At 43.2% G+C, this 22,062-nt stretch overlaps 2 protein-coding genes across 2 annotated transcripts in view; one reads left to right on the forward strand and one right to left on the reverse strand.

Moving 5' to 3' along the window:
• The first annotated feature begins 4,484 nt into the window (after window positions 1–4,484).
• LOC115637913 (olfactory receptor 6M1-like) lies at window positions 4,485–5,705 on the forward strand. Its single transcript, XM_030539505.1, has one exon. It carries the CDS (start codon window positions 4,485–4,487, stop codon window positions 5,451–5,453), a length of 969 nt encoding a protein of 322 aa, XP_030395365.1. The 3' UTR covers window positions 5,454–5,705.
• An 8,578-nt stretch (window positions 5,706–14,283) lies between these two features.
• The window catches only part of LOC115637914 (olfactory receptor 4M1-like), a 41,079-nt gene continuing 33,300 nt past the window's right edge, over window positions 14,284–22,062 (reverse strand). The window contains exon 3 of the mRNA XM_030539506.1: window positions 14,284–14,901. Within this exon, the coding sequence (XP_030395366.1) occupies window positions 14,284–14,901 (618 nt within the window). The remainder of the gene's footprint in view (window positions 14,902–22,062) is intronic.

Here is a 22,062-nt window from a genome sequence, read left to right on the forward strand (position 1 = left end):
GGGGGAGGAGCTACCTAGTGTCCATTAGCGTGTCCCCCATCGCTGCTGGCCCCATGAAGTTCTCCACCTGTTAAGGCAGGTGCCGGTAATTCCAGCACAGTCAGCTTTGGACAAGCCATGCCTCTTGCCTGAGCCAATCAGAAGCTATTGTTTAGACATGTGGTAGAATTGTATTTCCCTGAACCAATCATAGTGTGCCACAAGGCGTGGTTATAGGCTACTGGCTTTTTTCATAAATGCCTTTCTGGAAACAGAGGAATGAAAGCCAAACACAGTACCTAACACAAGTTTATGTGGAAATATGACGGCCTTTAAAAATTAATGTTAGCTTGGTTTTTAAAGTTTTACCTAAAGGAAAATAGCTCTAAACCCATATTCATTGTAAACACTAAAGAAAGCTTTAGAATTACACACTTCATGAAAAACACACACACAGAGGTTAATTTAAAAGAGAAACCAGCTTCTATAAAACAGTTGATAACATTTTTACAAGACATGTGCAGGCTACTTTCTGCCCTTTTTTTCCCTTAACTTTTTAAAAACCTAAATGCTGTTAAACCAAATCAAGTTTTAACAAACAAACTTTTAAAAGTTGAACATGAATAAAAAAACAGTATTGGTCTTTTTTGACTGAGATGAAAAATCCTGTAACATAACAAAAAGATCTGTCTTTACAATCAAATCAATATTTTGTAAAGATATAGCTAAATAAAAAATGTTTAATATATATTACCCTAGTCTTTCAAATAATAGCATTAGCTTAATTTTAAAGTGACGCCTACCAAAAAACCCCACGGCATAATCAAACAAACATTTTTCTGCTTGTAAACTGTAAAGGAAGTTTTAGATGGCAGGGGAGAGTATAAAAATCCTCAACTGAGGGGGTTTACAGTGAAATTTTATTTAACGCATAGAGGGAAATCTTACTATAGAGAACCCATATTTACATATGTGTTTCAATTAAAAAATAAAGTTGAAAAAGACAAAAACCATGCATGAGCATGAAGGAATCCTAGTAAGGAGAGAGAGAGATGAGCATGAGGTACAATGGAAGGAGCATGATTTCCCATTGTCCCTCCTGCTTTTTAAAAAATTAAACACCAAAAGGTCACCATCTGGGAGTGATCAGTTCAGGCTCTTTGCAAACTCAGGCAGAGGCCACTATATTGTGTACATCTTTTCAAGATTTTCTTCCCAACAGTGATGCACTGAACTGCTATCTGAATAATCACAAGTTAGAAATAACACAAGCTCCAAAGTTCAAAGCAACCTGAACTCTGAGTTTTAATTTTTTAATATATTTAATAAGACTTTAAAAAAATCTTACCATTTCTAACATCTCAGTTCTGTGCTCAGTGCCGGTGATTTGAGTGAACACAGATCATCAGGAGAAGAATAAGAAGAGAGAGAGAGAGAGAGAGAGAGAGGAAGAAGAAGAAGATCTGAATGTTTTAATACAATCTCCTCAGTTTGGTTTCCAGTAGAGATGGACCCAGGAGGCAAAATCCAGATCCCAGTTTCCCCAGAATTCGAACTGGAGATTTTAATTAATCCCCTTAACATGGAGGGACAGCAATGTCTCCAAGGTTGCACTGAGACATGGAGTTGAGTGGGGATTGTTGAAATAAGCTAGCTGCCATGTTTCAATATTAAACTTGTTCTGACCTCCCCAAAGGGACACAGATCTGAGGTTTTCATGGAGAGAGAGGCTGCAAGGATGTTTCAATCTGGAATTGGGGAGGTTCAAAACCAAGCAAATGTTTTGACACGTTCCCGGAATCAGATCATTGGGTTCTGGCTGATCTGCTGACATAAAGTAGCCAGAAAACACCTAAATCAATTCCACACTTAATTTCTATAACTAGAGTGGAACAGTCAGAATATACCAGTGAGACTTGCCCATGGTCCTAGAAAATAAACTCGGCTAAGATATTCATGAGGAACTAGTGATTTGGGGATCCCAACTTTAAATACCTTAAAGTGCTTGATTTCCAGAGGCCAAGTCCCCAGAACTTTCAGAAAATCCAGTATCTATCTATCTATCTATCTATCACATTTACACAAATGCATGTTTATTTCATAAGTGCTCCACAGAGGTCGAGCTTTTTATAGATATAAATTGCCCCTTAAGTGAATTGCCCAGCTTAATCTAAGGAATATCTGCACCAGAACTCTTGCTGTCTTCATCAGCCCCTTCTTCTTTCTTCATTACAAAGAAAGTTTGGAGAGTTTGCGGGCTGGAGAAAATCACTTTTGGCAAGTTAAATGTTACCATGCCAGAAGCCAACTATACACCTAATGAGCCCCAAGAGGTCCACTTTACAGTCTCAACTTCCTGAGAAGTTAGCTGTTTTCATTTCATTTAGAACAATCATTTCTCCATGAGATGTACTAGCTGGTTTATATCCTCCGGTGTTCCAGGTGTTTTTCTTTTCTGGGACAGAATAAGGAGCAAGCTGAGTAAAGTCAGCTACTGAAAATATTCCCAGTTTATTTTGTTAAGAGCTTTAGTGAGATACCTGTTTCTGAATGATATTTTAAGATGAGTCTCCCACCAGCAAGGATTCCTAGGTTATCTATTTATTTATTTATTTATTTATTTATTTATTTATTTCTGTGTGTGTAAAATAGATCATTTTATTTAATGTATCAATTTATTTTGTGTGTGTGTTTGTGGTGTGTGTGTGTGAAATAGATCATATTGTTAGGCCTAACTGAAAATGTATCACAAAGCCAGTTATGCCAACCTGAATAAAGTCAGGCTAACAGAGGCTTCTGGGTAATTCATAAGTGGAAAATGCCCGGGAGTTGCCTTTCTCTCACAGAGTTAGGCATCCATGAGATAAAAGGAACGGCATTCCTGGCATGATACCAGATGTACTGTGTTAGGAACAATGGCAAAACTCCCTGTTTCTGTTCTCTGTTTCTTTCTGACTCCCTCACATTCTTGCTTACCTGCGATTGTTAAGGTATTATTACTCATATAAATTATATCTTTCTTGTTTGTAGTAATTGTTTGTAGTAATCAATTAGTTTTAAACATAATAAGGTTTGGGTTTTAGTAATTAGTAAAAGGGGATTGGACTACTAGTAAATAATTAATGACGCGACGGAACTTTCTATAAAACCTTATGATTAGTTGTAAGAAGACAAGCTGGTTCTTTTTGAAGATGAGCTTGTTCTTTGTTGTCGTGTGCACTCTTCAATAAAGAGCTTTTGTTCAGACTTTGCTGGTGTTGCCTGTCACTCTCACGGTCAGACAACAAACCTTGCCATTATTGGGGCACTGGGGTCCCCAACAATAGGTTTTTTAGCAGGTAGGACTTGTGTTTGGAAAAAATATCTTAGTTAGAGTGTGCATATGTACAAAGCTAAATTATCAATAATAATATGTTCCATGTGTTACATTTCCATTTGATATATTAGATTGTTGTTAGGAATGTAGGATGACAGATTATTTCCTCAGTTATACGTCAACATCTGAAAGTGATGAGAACTTGCATGGTACCATCACTGAATCTGTCTTTGTACCTCTCTATGCACATCTATCTAACTATCTGTCTATCTGTCTATCTATGTATCTAACAGCAATGGTACATTTTTATTATACCAGATGATGGAACCTGACCTGGTCATTCCTATGGAAATATCTACTCTTTTAAAATTAAGGAAAAAAATACAAACTCATCATCTTACAGACATGCTCATTGTACATCTTTGGAAGGTCCTGGCTGAGGGAATGTCAGCCATGGCTGGGAAGAAGAATGACTGGAGAGAGAAACCATATTGAACACAGCCTGTACCTTGCTAGATTAAGTTTTAGACTTTTAGATGCATGTTTTCACTTTTATTTACTGGTAACCCTTTCTAACTTTATCTCTTATTCTTGAATTCACTTAAAATCCCATCTTCCTTTGTTGATGAACTTGTTTCACTGTTACTATAAACCAACTCAGAGCCGTGTTTAAATAGAAGGGTGCATTTACCCCAGTTATGTTAATAAGCTGTGATGTGCTTTTGTGTCTTTAGTGGAACAAACACACCTTATTATTTCTCCAAACGGCTCAGGAGGGCTGGGCACTTCAGGGCACGTGGTTTTGGGAAAATTCAGGCCTGAGGTCACCTCACCGGGTGTAACCGTGTTTGGTGGAAGCTGCAGTGGGGCTGTAACTAGGGAGGTCTAAGCACAGACACTCGTGGTGTGACCTGCATACTGGTAGGCTGGTTGTGAGCATCCCAGGCTGGGAGCTACAGCAGCAAAGCATCATGAGGCGTCCAGGTGGCAGGGTAAGTGTGATACAACCACTCATTGGTCCATATTGCCCCCCCCCAATACCTCGCAATTGGAAGTAAATTATCATTAACCCAATTTTTTAGATTGGGGAGAAATTGAGTCACAGAGATATCAAAGTCTCGTGTCCAGGGCCCATATTCCAGCACCTCTCCCTTGTGTACTATCTCAAAGTTCAGTACAGCTGATGTTGATGGCTCTCTCTCCCTTCTTTCCTGGAAGGCAACAAGGTATAGTGCTGGACAACCAGAGCGCTGTGAGAGAATTTGTCCTCCTGCAGTTCCCTCACCTGCATCACCTGGGCCTCCTGCTCTTCCTGGTGCACTTGATGATTTACCTCTTGATGCTTTCCGGGAATGTGGTGATCATTGCCATCACCTGGGCTGACCACTGCCTCCACATCCCCATGTACTTCTTCCTAAGGAGCTTCTCTTTCCCTGAGATCCGTTTCACCAGCGTCATCGTCCCCAAGATGCTGGCCAATTTCTTCTCAGAGGACAAGACCATCTCCTTCACCGGCTGCATCGCTCAGGCCTTCTTCTACCTCTCCCTGGGAGTCTCTGAGTTCCTTCTCTTGGCAGCTATGTCTCTGGATCGCTACATGGCCATTTGTTACCCACTGCACTACATGGCCATCATGAGCAGCAGGGTCTGCACCTTCATGGTGCTTACTTCTTGGTTTGATGGCTTCTTCTTCATCATTGGCCTCATCACGATGATCTCCCAGCTCCCCTTCTGTGGCCCCAATGTCCTCAATCATTTCTTCTGTGACGTTGGGCCCCTCGTCAGCCTCTCCTGCTCCAACACACACCTGGTGGAATCAATGGACTTCCTGGTAGCAGCTGTTGTTTTGCTGGGTTCTTGGGCCATCACCGCGGTCTCCTATTTCTACATTGTTGCTACCATCATCCGCATCCTCTCAGCCAAAGAGCGAAGTAAGGCCTTCTCCACCTGCTCTTCACACATCACCGTCCTGAGCATCGTCTTTGGCAGCTGCATCTTCATGTATGTCCGTCCAAAGCAGCGTGATGGACTGGACATCACCAAAGGAGTGGCCAACCTCAATACGGTCATCACTCCCATGCTCAATCCCTTCATCTACTCGCTGAGGAACAAGCAGGTGATACAGGTCTTCAAGGACACTCTGTGCTGGAAAAAATAGATTGTGCTGCATATGGGGAAAATAATGATTCTGGAGGCTTGGAAAGGGGGTTAATTAGTACACTAAAATGTACTCAAAGTCTTTGAGATGCATGGGAGATTAGGGAGGTGCTTAATTAATAAACTGAAATGTGTTCCAGTTTTTGATATGCACTAGATTACAGGGAGGACTTAATTAATACATCGAAGTTCAGCCAGAATTTCTGGATGTGCCTGAGGGTAGTTGTGGCTTCCAACTCCCAGCCAAGTTAGAGAAAGTTGGAGGAACAGTTCTACAGCAAGTGTCGACTAATTCAGCTTGAATTCTTCTGAAGGACTATCTGTGCTTCCCTTTGCTATAATGCATCCTGCTCTCGGTCCTTGCCTTCCACCTGGTCAGCTCTGCTCCACTGGTCACTGGTGAAGAATAAGATAGAGCCACCAAGAAGCCCTCAACACCTGCACCCAACCCTGCATCTTCATTTGAGATGGCCTGGGTGACCACCAGAGATAGCATAGCTCTGATCCTGTGCAATGCACCACATCATTCAATTGGCGCTAATGGGTGAAGGAAAAAACAACTCACTAATGAAATGTGTGTAATCTTTAACCTTGTTTTTTATCCTGCTTTTGCTAATATAGTCCAGGTGTCCAGAACATAAGAATGGGAATATTGGGTTAGACCACAGGTCCATCTAGCCCAGTATCCTGTCTTCCAATAGCAGCCAATGCCAGGTGCTTCAGAGGGAATGAACAGAACAGGTAATCATCAAGTTAAAAGATCCCTCAACTAATGCAAATGTTTACAGAAGTATGTTATAAAGAAAACTGGGTGATTAATGAGGGATATGTTATTGCAGATGAGTTCTGTTGTTACTAAGGGTACTTTCAACCCAAAGCTCTTGGTAACTTTACTCTCTGCGAGGAGGTGTCAGGAAATAAATCAGGGGAGACACAGCCGTCCGACTGATAGATGGCTGGCACAAACAGGACAACATAAGAGTGCTTTCACCTAAAGCTAAACTTTACTAGTTTCAAGCACATACACATGTCTGCAACAAGTTAGTAAAACACCCCCAACCCTTAATAATTATCAAAGCTGAGTGTGGCTTTCGTGTGACATAGCGGCAGCCCGTCTGCTGCTGGTGAACACAAGATGTATCCAGAGAGAGAGGCCAGTCCCGAAACGAGTCCCACCTGTCTCAAACTTTTTCCCCTTATTTATACATTAGTAATTAAAGAAACCTTGTTAAGTAAGCAGTTTCAAGCAAGAGGTTCCTTCTGATTATGGATTAACCAGGTGTGGGTCTTTCCAGAACTTGCAGCCTTGAGACCTCAATAGACATTCCTGAGGGTACATCCTGCTCTTTTCAAATGCATGTATCAGCAATTTTAATACAATTCTTATCAGGGAGGACGCGGGGTCAAGCTGCCCTTTCGGTGGCACCCTAGATCTCCCTCCCCTCCTGCCTTGGTCAAGCTGAGATTTGCTTTTAACAGCTTGCTGACTAGGTTGTCTTTAACAATAACCAAAATAGTGGTTTCAGGCACTTTATTGGTTTGCCAAAATCTCCCCGTACACTGTCATGGAGGAAATAATGATCCACTGAAAGATGTTTTAAGTAATTGAGAACTGTGGGTTGTCACAGATGTTTGTGATAATGACTGGGTTAGAGATTCCTTTCCACTCGCCAGTCAGCTAAACTGAGAATCATAAAAGAAATTCCATCAGCAATTAGAAAAATAGAGCAGATGGTAAAATTAAACACGGGATTTTTCCCTCCAAAAGGAAGATTAAAAGGGTATAAAAGTCAGAGCTTGAAAATTGGTCTGGGTAGTGCAAAATGCTGCATCCCACCAGTTACAGAGGAGAGAGAGAGACACGGAGGCCAGTTACACCAACGGGGGCAATGCTCTATTCTATATAGCACTGTGCTAATCTCTGATGGATAATTTTTGATTAAATAATTTCATTTGATCCTGTTATTTGACAATAACAAATCATTATTAAATTGAAACATACTAAATGTGGCCGTCCTAGAAAGTATCCCTTACGCTGTTATTATAAATGATGAAAAGTTTAATTTTCATGTTTTATACACTCATAGACTTTAAGGTCAGAAGGGACCATTATGATCATCTAGTCTGACCTCTTGCACAATGCAAGCCACAGAATCTCACCCACCCACTCCTGTAACAAACCCTTAACCTATGTCTGAGTTATTGAAGTACTCAAATTGTGGTTTAAAGACCTCAAGCTGCAGAGAATCCTCCAGCAAGTGACCCAGGCCCCATGCTGCAGAGGAAGGCGAAAAACCTCCAGGGCTTCTGCCAATCTTCCCTGGAGGAAAATTCCTTCTCCGACCCCAAATATGGTGATCAGTTAAACCTTGAGCATATGGGCAAGACTCACCAGCCAGACACCCAGGAAAGAATTCTCTGTAGTAACTCAGATCCCACCCCATCTAACAACCCATCCCAGACTATTGGGCCTATTTACCTGCTAATAATCAAAGACCAATTAATTGAATGACTCATTGTTTTCAAATTGTCGAGGTCTCACTCTATTGTGTTTCTTTTTCTGTTGACCTTACATTTGGACCATTAGCATTTAGACAGCACTGTATTATTTGTGTAACCCTTCTGCCAGGCTGAATTGATAGCAGCGAGGGCTGGGTTCAATACATAGGGGTCCCTTCCTACAACGTAATGCAAAACCAGCTTGAGCCCCCACCCAGTGACCTGGGAAAATCTTACACACACCCCTGGGCGCCTCGAAGAGGCAATGCTTCCCCTCTTGCAAGCATAGAGTCTCGGTGTAGCAGAAAATGTTTAATTACATGAGATAAACAACAAGCATTAAATTGGGAAAACACCTCAACTAGAGTTCCTAGACCAAACCATGAGCAAAGACCCACCCCAGGAAATTGGACCGTGTCCTCTTCCCTGGGCTCTTGAGTCCAGCAACCCCCAAATCACCCCAAGATTCCAAAGTCCAATACCTCAAATGTCCCTAGAGTCCAGCAACCCAAAGATCACTCACAGTCCCAAAAGTCTCACAACCCAAAAGTCTCTGTCCTGGGTCAGTCCAGCCCCAGAGTTCAAGAGTCTATCTGCAGGGGTTTTCCCTCCACCAGTGTGGGTAGAAAGGGGCACCTTACATGGTCCAGGGCTGACTGCCCTGCCTCTCCATGGGATTCTGCTTCTGCCTTCCCCACAAACTGCTCCGCTCCGCTCCTCTCCGCTCCACCAGCTGCTCTGCTCCACCAGCCATCCCGTGATCTGCTCCAGCCATCCCCACAAACTGCTTGGCTCTGCTCGCTCCGTGAGCCGTTCCAACCACCCCACAAACTGCTTCGCTCTGCCCAGCTGCTCTGCTCCACCAGCTGTCCTGTGATCCGCTCCCGATGTCCCCGCAAACTGCTCAGCTCCACTCGCTCTGTGGGCACTCCAACTGTCCCACAAACTGCTCTGCTCTGCCAGCTGCTCTACTCTGCAATATAGCTTCGGGCTCCCCCACTAGTTAGCACAGTTCTTTAGTGATTTCAGCTCTTAGTGAGCTCAGCTCGGGAACCTGTAACTTAGATTCTTAAGGGAATCAAAAATCAGCTCTGGTATTCAACAGTGGAGAGAGAAGGAGGTGCAATTGATGCTTCTGGCTCACACAAGGAGCCCACTCCCTTGTCTAGTGAGTGCCACTCAGTTGATGGTGAGACTCCCTGTCACAAAGCAGTTTCACTACACTCCTTCCGCCCCAACAACAAAGAAACTGGGGATCCCACAGCTGCCAAAGCAACCATCCCAGGCTGCCTTGGGCTATGCCAGGCGAGGTGGGTGTGCCTATGCAGACACAATCAGCCCCTTAAATTCTTTTCCACACTCGCCATAATTCACCACCAGATGTCAAGGTAGAGCTCATCCTGACTCTGCTTACATTTTTGTGGAATAAATACACATAGAAGTGTTAAAGAAAGCCTTCAGAGAAGTGTCATACAATTCCATGTAACATATCTTGATTAAGTGTGGGGTTTTTTTTTGGTCTATTCATTAAAATTAGGTTAGATTAGGGTTGTTTTATCATTATTCCACATCCCTAGGTATCTTCAGCCATGGATTCCTCAATCCCAGAACCATTGGTCCCAGATCACAAAGGAGATGGAATCACTATGGTTCTGGAGAAACCGCAGCACCCTCAGGATTTATGCGGGATCTCAGCTGTTGGCTAGGCATGGGGGGTCCCAGCTGCTGGCCCTGCCCCAGGGTTCCACTCCAGGCCCTGCATGTGAGCCCCCATCTGCCAGACCTGTGCCCGGCTGTGCAGGCAGAGTCCCAGCTGCTGGTCCTGCACCCGTGGTTCTGCTTCCGGACTTGCATGCCGGGCTGCCAGCCCCACTCCTGGCCATGTATGCAGGTTCCCAGCTGCCAGCTCCACTCCCAGCCGTGTATGTGAGGTCCCAGCTGTTTCTCCCACATGCCGGGCTCTGCTACTGGCCCCACACCTGCCCCCACCATGGTCCCAGGCTTGGCCCCCTTACTGCTATCCATGTCCCCCTTCCTGGAGACACAGCCTTGCTCCTGGACTCAGCTTTGGGGTGGGCGGAGAGGTGAAATAAAAAGTTTGTGGATAGTTTTGCTGGACTTCAGCACCCCCACTATAAAAGCGTTCCAATGCCACTGATCTTATGCCCACATTGGAGCTCCTCAATCCCAAGGATTTCTCTTCTCTTCTCTGGTGCTGCAACTTCCCCTTTAATGAATAGACCAATGGGTATAGGCTGGTCCGATTGAAGTCAATGGAAGTTTTGCTATTGATTCAGTGGTGCTGGGTTCACTGCTAAACACTCTGCTACCAGGAAGATATTGACAAACTGGAGAAGAGCCGCAAAGATTATCAGGGAGTCGGCAAATGATCAGAGAATATCAGAGTTGGAAGGGACCTCAGGAGATCATCTAGTCATCATGTAGGAGGAAAGATTAAAAGAGCTAAATCCAGTTCAACTATGAGACAACTGTGAAGCAGGGCTGCAGGGGGTATTCCAGACTGTGTAAAGGCACAGCTGAAAGAGGAATTATTGAGAGATGTTATCTATTCCGTAGTCATAGGTGTGGGAAAGGGACAATCTAACATGGATTACAGTAAATATTCTCTTGGGAAATTGCAACCTGCTCTATTTTCAGTAGGTCCACCCGTGAGAGTATCTTCTGGTCCTTGTCCTGTTTCACTCTGGAGAGAGAGAGAGAGTTTATATCCACAAACAGACTGAGCTGTGGCAACACTTCACTTCCAGATGCCTACCTAACAAGTGGAGTCCCCAAACCCTCACTTTGGCATCCAGGCACCCTATGTGGGACAGACAGGGGCATGAGAAAGAGATCCACAAAAGCTAGCATGCTAGATTAGGACCTGCCTAAGTTAGCCAATGGGAGATGCAAAGACAAGGGGTATTTACTAAACCCTGCCCCTCTCAGGAAGTTCAGTGCCTACATTCAGGCAGACACCTCCCTCTGCTCGGGATTCTCAGGTGTGAATCTCCTCTTGGAGTTAGGTGTCTAGATTTTTTCTTGCAATGAGCTGGGTGTGGAGAGAACTTTTAGCATAGTTATGGCACTTACGCAGGACATCCCCAGCTCAAGTCCACCCTGTGTTCAGAAGGGATTTGATGAGGGCTCTGGCATCTCATAAATGAATGTTCTAACTGGTGCACTATTGGACATTGCGTGGTGGAGCTGTTCCACTCTAGATAAATAATGAAAGATCCACTGAAGCAGAGGGACTGGATCTGGGGTTTCTTCATCCTGGATGGGTGCTGAAACCACGAAGCTATAGAGTCATTCATGTGCTGACCTACACTCTCTCTCTCTTTCTAGTCCATTCTTTCTACTTATTCAATACAAAGTGGAATGTCTTCAAGAGCAGAGACTGAAGGAGCTGTATAATAGTATATCTCACTGTCTGGGGGCTAAGGCACTGAGCTGTGAGGTGGCTGGTCCTTGCTGCTGCCAATAATGCAAAGTACATGTCCTATTCATGATTTTAGCATTAAAATAAGTCCCAAAAAGAAAAGTCATTTCAAAATGAAAGCTTCAGATGTGTCATTCAGATAAGATCTGAACACAGTGTTTATAAAAATGCTTCATTAATTTTTTTTTCAATGGAAAATTTCACGGAAATCGACATTTTCCCATTATTTCAATTAAACACCATTTTCCGAGGGGAAAGAACATTCCTTCCAAAAACTGTTGACCAGCGCTAATTATTATTTTTAACTATCCTAAGATGATTCTCACCAAAAAAGTTTAATTTAGCATCACCGGTTTTGTTTATTATGGGAGTAGTGAAGAATGTACACATAGAAGATATTATCAACATTTCAGTTTTGTTTTGTATTTAGTGATAACACCTCGTGGAATGGACTCCAGGCACTCCACCTTAGTTGGGATCCCTACCGTATCTTTGGCGCTCACCACCAAACTTTGGTGATTCAGCTGATCAAATTTAGGCTCCATCTTGATTCCCCTCAACCTGGCACCACCACCACATGGAGTTAGCCAAATGGTCACCGAGAAGGGACTCAGGAGGTGACACTGCTGAGCACAAGCTGCTCTTTTGATGCCAGTTGCACAGAGCAGCTCAAAGGGAGGGAGCTGGTACAATAAGCTGCCCCTTCCCCATCCCAATCCTCTGCTGCCCCTAGTGCCCATTATACAGTATAACCACCCCATTCCCACCCCTTATACACTAGTGCCCATTATACAACATAACAACCTTTTCTACATCCTTTCTCCTCTGCTGCCATATGGTAGTCAATATATGGTCATTTTGTCATGAGTTGCCTTTTTGCCATCCAGTGGCTATTACAGTGAATAGATTCATATATTCCAAGGCAGGGACCAGTGTGATCATCTAGTCTGACCTCCTGTATAACACAGGCAATAGAATTTCCCTCAAATAATTTCTAGAACAGATTTTCTACAAAAACATCCAAATTCTTTTGGCCACAGTGTGCTACTGGGAGCTCAGGTTCAGTTGATTATTCACCATGACCCTCAAAATCTTTTTCAGAGTCACAGCTTACCAAGATAGAGCCCCCCTATCCTGTAAGTATAGCCTGCATTCTTTGTTCCTAGATGGATACATTTGCTGTTAGATATATTAAAATACATATTTTTTGCTTGTGCCCACTTTACCAAGCAATCCAGTTTGATCTGAATAAGTGACCTGTCCTCTTCTTTATTTACCACTCCCCGAATTTTTTGATCATGTGTAAACTTTATCAGTGATGATTTTAAGTTTCCTTCCAGGTTATTGAGAGTTAAATAGTGTAAGGCCAAGACCCTATCCCTCCAGAAACTCTGCAGAAACAAACCCACACAACAGTTATTCCCCACTTACAATTACAATTTGAGACTTATCTGTTGACAGTTGTTAATCCATTCAATGTGTGCCATGTTAATTTTATATCATTCTAGTTTCTTAATCAAAATGTTGTGCAACACAGTCAAAAGCCTTACAGAAATCTGAGTATATTACATCAACACTATTACCTCTAGCCACCAAATTTGTAATCTTATAAAAAAAGATATTAAGTTAGTTTAACAGGATCTATTTTCCATAATCAATGTTGATTGGCACTGATTACAATAGCCTCATTTAATTCTTTATTAATCCAGTCCCATATCAGTCACTCCATTGTCTTCCCCATGATTGATCTCAGGCCAACAGGCCTACAACTACCGAAGTCCCATTTACTCTTTTAAAAAAAATTGCAATACCTTTTCTTCCAGACCTCTGGAATTTCCCCAGTGCTCCAAGACTTATTGAAAATTACCCAGCTCTTTAAAAACTTTTGGATGCAAGTTATCTGGACCTGCTGGTATAAACATGTCTAACTTTAGTAGTGTCTCTTTAACATCCTCCAGAGATACTAGAGGAATGGAAAGAGCTGTATAATCACCATATGATGAGACCATATCATCAGCTTTTTCCTAAATACAGAACAGAAATATTTATTGAACACTTCTGCCTTTTCTAAAGAATTATTGATAATTCTACCATTTCCATCCAGTAATGAACACATATCACTGTCAGGATTGTTTTTGTCCATGAGATATTTTAAAAATCCTTCTTATTGTTCTGAACTCTGCTGGCCAGAGATTTCTTCTTGTGTCCATTTGATTCCCTTATCACTTTTCTACAATTCCTAACTTCTAATTAAAAACCTATTTTTTAATCCTTACCTTCTGTTTCCAAGTTCAGTATATTTTGAGCGGTAGAAGGCATAAGTGTTTAAAGAATAAATTCAGGGTGGCATAATCATGAGAGGTGGAAGAACTGTCTAATATATATGTCACTGGTCATGAGCCTTGGGGATCTGATTACAATTACTGGCTCAACCATGGATTTTCTGTCGCAATTGTCCTACTGTAAATTGGGATACTTCCCTACCTCAGCAACTAACATCCCTTTGACCTAGATTAAGGACTATTGGGTTGGTAGCCAGGAGGTGCCAAGTAGGTGCAAATAAATCTGAATTTCATAGCATATATTATTGTACAATGCCTCATAACTCCCTTAGAATCATTTGAGAATTCATGACTAAACTCATATTTTACTTTATATTCTCACTTTGGCTGGGTGCAGGGAATTAGCTAAAATATGCCTTCCCATGATCAGTAAGTAAAACCCAGTTCAATTTTTAAAAATTTTAGTTTTTAGTATTGATGGATATTACACTATCAAATCTTTGCTCTTACTCACGTGTTTTAAGCTCACATTACCAAACACCTACCAAGAAATAAGCACTGCACAGATCCTGAGTATTAAAAAGTACATCAACTCCGCTCATCACCTTTCAGTTAGGAATTCTTGTAAAATCTGCACATTTACAGATAATTTTTCTCAGCGCCTCCTTCACCTTTTTGTTCCTCAGGCTGTATATGAAGGGATTGGTTATAGGGGTCAGGATTGTATAGAAGACAGAGAACACTTTGTTGAGGTCTCTGAGCGTGTTGGTTTTGGGCAGCAGATACACGATCATTAGCGTCCCATAGAATATTGTCACCACAATGAGGTGCGAGGAGCAGGTGGAAAATGTCTTCTGCCTGCCAGTGGTGGAAGGGATGGTCAGGATAGTGGAGATGATACAAACGTAGGACACCACTGTTAATGCAAATGGAGGCAGAGTGAATAGAACAACCAGGATTGTAATGACAAGCTCTATCAGGTAGGTGTCAGTACAGCAGAGATTGATTATTTGTGTGGATTCACAGAAGAAATGATCAATTTCATTGGGACCACAGAAATTTAGTTGTAACATAAGACATGTTATGATGGCAATAGCCAGACATCCATTTATCCATGACCCAGCTGCTGGCTGGCGGCAGAATCTACCATTCATAAGCGTTGCATAGTGCAAAGGTTTGCATATTGCTAAATACTGATCGTAAGACATCACTGCTAGGAGGTAGCGCTCGATAGCTGCAATGAAACTGGCAAAATAAAATTGCACAATACAGCCACTGACAGAAATGGTTCTGTCTCCAGTCAAGAGACTGGCCAGTACCCTGGGCAGGATGGTGAGGTATACCAGGTCTCCAAGCAAGACAAGTTCCCCAGGAAGAAGTACATGGGAGTGTGAAGGTGCTGATCAGCCACAACTAGCACAATGATGAGGATGTTCCCGGCCATGGTCACAATGTATATCATGAGAAACAGCAAGAAGAGAAGGATCTTCAGTTGTGGGATATTCCTGAACCATAGGAAGATGAACTGTGTGACAGTTGTTTCATTTCCCCATTCTCTATTTGCCATGGCATGTGTCTAGGAGGGAAAAAGAAGAAGAGAGAAATAGCTCTTGAATTTGATCAGACAAAACACATTTAAATTTTACTCCATTCTATTGTGCCTTGCAGGTGGGGACACTGAAGCTGATGGTTCAATAACAGAGCTTGCATTTTGACTCAGCTTACAAAAAAAAGTATTGATAGGCTTTCCTCAGCAGGTTTAACAACCTGTTATCCTCTCTCAACTCAAACAAGGGACTCATTATGATGGTCAAGAGTCTGAGCACTGGATGGCTATCTAGACTCACATACAGATTTGGTTTGTGTAGCCTCATATTTCATCTCCTGACATACTAAACCAGGACAAATTTTGTCCAAGTGTGGGAGACCATTTCTGAGAAGTGTTTGACACCACAAGTCTAGGCGTGGTGGTCAGATTAGGTGTGGCTGTATCTAACCGTCCTTTCTGTCCTTTAGATCAATGAATCTATCAGCTCTATTAATCTATCTCTATGGTTATTTCACATTATGACCAAGTTCTAAAATTAGGTACCCAAGAAGTTGGCCACCATAGTCCTAGTCCTAGTTGGGAATTTTTCAGTGAAATGTGTTGTTGAAACCAAAACTTCCCATCAAAATGTTTCAAATTCAACCTTCAAGTACATAAAAGGTTGTTACAATGAGGAGGGAGAAAAAATGTTCTTCAGCTCAGAGGATAGAACTAGAAGCAATGGGCTTAAATTGCAGCAAAAGAGGTTTAGGTTAGATATTAGAAAAAACTTCCTAACTTGTAGGATGGTTAAGTACTAGAATAAATTGCTCAGGGAGGTTGTGGAATCTCCATCATTGGAAATTTTTAAGAGCAGGCTAGACAAACACCTGTCAGGGATGGTCTAGATAATACTTAGTCCTGCCATGAGTTCAGAAGACTGGACTAGATGACCTCTCAAGATGCCTTCCAGTCCTATGATTCCTTCAACAACCTTGATGGGGAAGAGAAGGGATTTGAACTTGGGCCTTCTACTTTCGAGGTGAGGGCCTTAACCACAAGCTATAGACCCACTCTCCCTTGTAGTCCTGGGCCCAATGGCTATTCATTCTCATTTGCAGCGGCACTTCCTAGTCATGTCTCATTTGACAATAAAGGGATTTTTTTTTGATTAACTGAAAATGTTCATAATTTTTGATGCAGTTGCACCCTAAATGATTTTTTTTTGGCCCTGCCAGTGAACCAGAAAATGAATTATTTGCTTAGCTCTAGTTTCAAGATCTCCCGCTGTTAAAGGCTGATATTAATAATGCCTGGTGTTGCTATGGGACGATGGTATAGCTCAGGAGTGTTCTGTGCCTCAGACCATGCTCTTCTGTCCAAGAGGCAGACCTACATCTGAACTCCTCTCAGAGTGGAACCCTGTGGGTTACCCCCATTTAGACCGGGTCACGACATTTACAACATCCTTTGTTTCACCAGCCATGTCTACCAGCTGGATTTGGCCCTGCTATGGAATCCTCGCTGGGAACTTGTGATCAGCATGAAGTTGTATCGACACAGGCTGGTATGTTTGATTGGTTCATAGAAATGTGATTCAAGCAATAAAAGCCTAGGAGCTTACTGTTTTAAGGAACAGCATGAAAACCAGCCAAAATAAAACAGAGTATATGGTCTGTAGATTCAGCGATACGCTGTCAGAACACAACGGGAGCCAGTCAGCCATTATCAAAGGTACAGAAGTTCAAGTACCTAGGTTTGATCATACAGAATAATGATGAACTCAACAATGAATAGAATAATGCCTATCAAATTGAAAAGTAAAATCCACAAGACAGTAATAAGGCCTACACTTTCATATCACACAATCAGAGAATATCAGGATTGGAAGGGACGTCAGGAGGTATCTAGTCCAACCCCTGCTCAGAGCAGGACCAATCCCCAACTAAATCATCCCAGCTAGGGCTTTGTCAAGCCTGACCTTAAAAACCTCTAAGGAAGGAGATTTCACCACCCCCCTAGTTAACCAATTCCAGTGCTTCACCACTCTCCTAGTGAAAAAGTTTTCCTAATATCTAAACTCAACCTCCCCCATTGCAACTTGAGACCATTACTCCTTGTGCTGTCATCTGCTACCACTGAGAACAGTTTAGATCCGTCCTCTTTGGAACCCTCTTTCAGCTAGTTGAAAGCATCTATCAAATCCTCCCACCCTCATTCTTCTCTTCTGCACACAAAATAACCCCCGTTCTTTCAGCATCTCCTCATAAGTCACGTGCTCCACCCCTCTAATCATTTTTATTGTCCTCCGTTGGACTCTTTCCAATTTTTCCACATCCTTCTTGTAGTGTAGGGACCAAAACTGGACACAGTACTCCAGATGAGGCCTCACCAATGTTGAATAGAGGGGAATGATCACTTCCCTGAATCTGCTGGCAATGCTCCTCCTTATACAGCCCAACATGCGATTACGTTCTTGACAACAAAGGCACACTGTTGACTCATATCAAACTTCTCGTCCACTGTAACCCCTAGGTCCTTTTCTGCAGAACTGCTGCCTAGCCACTCGGTCCCTAGTCTGTAGCAGTACATGGGATTCTTCCTCCTGTTACTGAAATATCGGGTCTGCCTAGCTCAGAGCCAATTAACAGCCTGACAGGGATAAGGAAAAATGCTTTATTCTGCAGAAAAAGGAGAGCCTGTACCTTGGTACAAAAGACTCTGTCTTACACAAATTTCACAAACCTTTTATACACATTCAGACAAAGACCCTTGCGTGTTAATACTTGATTGGTAAGTGTAAAATCTCATGCTCCCGTTATCTGGGTAGTACTGACTCGTTTGGAGCAGGATTTTCCTGCTTTGAGGCAGAGGAAAAGAGAGAGTGCCAAAGTTCAGTCTACTGTGTCCATGAGCAGTACTCACCCCTACTCCTACTGACCGCTTGTAATCTATTAAAGGGAGTCAGCCAGCTTTCACACTCCTAAGCGCAGAACTCTGCACTTGTACTTGTTGAACCTCATCAGGTTTCTTTTGGCCCAATCCATTAAATTGTCTAGGTTCTTCTGTATCCTATCCCTACCCTCCATCATATCTACCACTTCTCCCAGTTTAGTGTCATATGCAAACTTTCTGAGGGTGCAGTCCATGCCATCCTACAGATCATTAATGAAGATATTGAATAAAACTGGCCCCAGGACCAACCCTTGGGGCACTCCACTAGACATGAAGCCGTTGATCACTACCCGTTGAGCCCGACGATCTAGCCAGCTTTCTATTCACCTTATAGTCCATTCATCCAGCCCATACTTTTTTAACTTGCTGGCAAGAATGCTGTGGGAGACTGTATCAAAAGCTTTGCTAAAGTCAAGGAATAACATGTCCGCTGCTTTCCCCTCATCCACAGAGCCAGTTATCTCCTCACAGAAGGCAATTAGGTTAGTCAGGCATGACTTCGCCTTGGTAAATCCATGCTGACTGTTCCTGATCACTTTCCTCTCCTCTAAGTTCTTCAAAATTGATTCCTTGAGTACCTGCTCCATGATTTTTCCAGGGACTGAGGTGAGGCTTATCAGCTGGTAGTTCCCCAGATCTTCCCTTTTCCCTTTCTTAAAGATGGACACTACAGTAGCCTTTATCCAGTCACCCGGGACCTCCCACAATTGCCACGTGTTTTCAAAGATAATGGCCAATGGCTCTGCAATCACATCTGCCAACTGCTTTAGCACCCTCGGTTGCAGCGCATCTGGCCCCATGGATTGTGCTTGTCCAGCTTTTCTAAATAGTCCCAAACCACTTCTTTCTCCACAGAGGGAGGGTCACCTCCTCTCCACACTGTGATGCCAAGTGCAGTAGTCTGGGAGCTGACCTTGTTCGTGAAGACAGAGGCAAAAAAGGCATTGAGTACATTAGCTCTTTCCACATCCTCTGTCACTAAGTTGCCTCCCCCATTCAGTAAGAGGCCCACACTTTCCCTGACCTTCTTCTTGTTGCTAACATACCTGTAGAAACTCTTCTTGCCCTTGCTAGCTGCAACTCCAAGTGTGATTTGGCCTGCCTGATTTCACTCCTACATGCCTGAGCAATATTTTGATATTCCTCCCAGGTCATTTGTCCAATTTTCCACTTCTTGTAATCTTTTTTTCTGTGTTTAAGATCAGCAAGGATTTCACTGTTAAGCCAAGCTGGTCACCTGCCATATTTTCTATTCTTTATATACATATGGCTCTGACTAGTTAAGACTGAGGAAAACACCAGACAGATCTTTAATAGAATCATAGAAGATTAGGGTTTGAAGAGGGTGCAGGAGGTCATCTGGTCCAACCCCCTGCTCAAAGCAAGACCAAGCCCAACTAAATCATCCCAGTGAGGGGGCTTTGACAAGCCATGCCTTAAAAACCTCTAAGGATGGAGATTCTGTCACCTCCCTAGGTAACCCACTGCAATGCTTTACCACCTTCTTAGTGAAATAGTTTTCCTAATTTCCAACCTAGACCCCCCCCCACTGCAACTTGAGACCACTGCTGCTTGTTCAGTCATCTGCCACCACTGAGAACAGCCGAGCTCCATCCTTTTGGGAACCCCCATTCAGGTAATTGAAGGCTGCTATCAAATCCCTCCTCACTCTTCTCTTGTGCAGCTGAAATAATCCCAGTTCCCTCCCCCTCTATTTGTAAGTCACGTGCCCCCAGGGGTGGCTCTATGTTTTTTGCCGCCCCAAGCACGGCAGTCAGGCGGCCTTCGGCGGCTGGTCCACTGGTCACGCAGATTCCGCAGCGTTTCTATGGGTGATCTGCCGGTCCTGCGCCTTCGACGTCCCTGCTGCCGAATTGCTGCCAAAGCCGTGGGATCGGCGGACCTCCCGCAGGCATGCCGCTGAAGGTGGCCTTACTGCCACCCTCACAACGACTGGCGTGGCGCCCCCCACAGCTTGCCGTCCCACGCATGCGCCTGCTCAGCTGGTGCCTGGAGCCGCCCCTGTGTGCCCCAGCCCCCTAATAAATTCCATTGCCCTCTGCTTGACTCTGTCCAGTTTGTCCAGATCCTTTCTATAGTGGGGGGCCCAAAACTGAAAGCAATATTCCTGATGGGGCCTCACCGGTGTCGAATAGAGGGAAATAATCACTTGCCTCTATCTCCTGCCAATGCTCCTCCTATTGCATCCCAGTATGCCATTAGCCTCATCAGATTAACCTCATCAGATTTCTTATGGCCCAATTCTCCAATTTGTCTAGGTCACTCTGTATCCTATCCCTACCTTACAGCGTATCTACCTTCCCCCCAGCTTAGTGTCATCCATGAACTTGCTGAGGGTGAAATCCATCCCATCATCCAGATCATTAATGAAGATGTTGAACAAAAACAATCACAGGACGGATCCCTGAAGCATTCTGCTTAATACCAGCTGACAACTAGACATCGAGCCATTGATCACTACCTGTTGAGCCCAACCATATAGCCAGCTTTCTATCCTCCTTATAGTCAATTCATCCAATCCATACTTTTTTAACTTGCTGGCAAGAATATAACAGAAATGAAAATATTAATGTGGATGCTTGAAGTCACAAGGATGGACCATTCTTGGAAGTGCAAAGGTGGTACCGATTATCGAAAGGCTGTGGGAATCCCGGCTTAGATAGTTTGGCAGTGTGAAGAGAAGATTGGAAGAATATGTAGGATAAAATAGAGTGTCAAATTTAGAAGTGGAGGGCAAGACCCAAAACTAGATGGATAAATGTTATAGAAAAGGATCTGATTAGCTGAGTTTCCAAGGAGCTGGGACAAGACAGACTGGAATGGAGAAGAACTCAAAGAGCCAAGCCCATATAGATGGAACTAAGACTAGAATTATAGAATCATAGAATATCATGATTGGAAGGGACCTCAGGAGGTCATCTAGTCCAACCCCCTACTCAAACAGGATCAAACGCCAACTAAATCATATTGTCTTAGTTAGAAGATGCATATTGTCTTAATTAAATATAGCCTTTTCTTGCCAGTTTAAGCATGTTTCACTTATCCCAGGAAGACGTGGAAGCAGTAGGACTAGATGAGACAGGTTGCCCCCTGCAACCATGGCCTGTCAGCCAGTCTGGCATACCAGCCAATTCCTCGCTCTCCCCTTATTCACAGATGCACAGATTTTAAGACAAGAAGGGACCATTGTGATAATCTGTCCTGCTGCATAACTTAGGTCTTGGGACTTTCTTAAATCAATGTCTGTTTGAACTGGAGGAGACCTTTTAAAGAAACATCCAATCTTGATTTAAAAGTTGTCAATGATGGAGAAGCCACCCCAGCTCTTGGTCATCTGTACCAAAGGATAATTACCTTTGCAGTTAAAATTTACACCTTTTTCCAGCCTGAATTTGTCTAGTTTTAACCTTTAGTCATTGGATCTTGTAACACTTTGGTCTGCTAGATAATTCCTTGAGCAGATCTGTTAGACTGTCAGCTAAATTTCTGTTTCCTGTGGAGGTCTTTATAGACTGTGATTGAGTCACCCTTTCACCTTCTCTCTGTTAAGCTAAATCATTTGAGCTCCTGCAGTCTTGCACTCTACGGGCTTGTCTACACAATGGGAATTACCGAGGCACAGCTGTGGCACTGTAGCTATGCCGTGCTGACCCTGTAGTGTAGATGCAACTTCCTGCAATGGGAAGGACTTTTCCACCCCTGAGCAATGTCAACCTAAACTTTAAGTATAAGTCAGGCCTAGGGCAGGTTTTCTAATCTTTAATCATTCTCTTGGCTCCCTCTGAATCTGCTCCAAGTTCTTAGCATCCTTCTTGAATTGTAGACACCAAAACTGGACAATTAGCAGTTGCAGCCGTGTCAAATACAGATTATATTCTCCCTT

The sequence above is a fragment of the Gopherus evgoodei genome, chromosome 21 (assembly GCF_007399415.2).
Source record: "Gopherus evgoodei ecotype Sinaloan lineage chromosome 21, rGopEvg1_v1.p, whole genome shotgun sequence".
NCBI lineage: Eukaryota > Metazoa > Chordata > Testudines > Testudinidae > Gopherus > Gopherus evgoodei.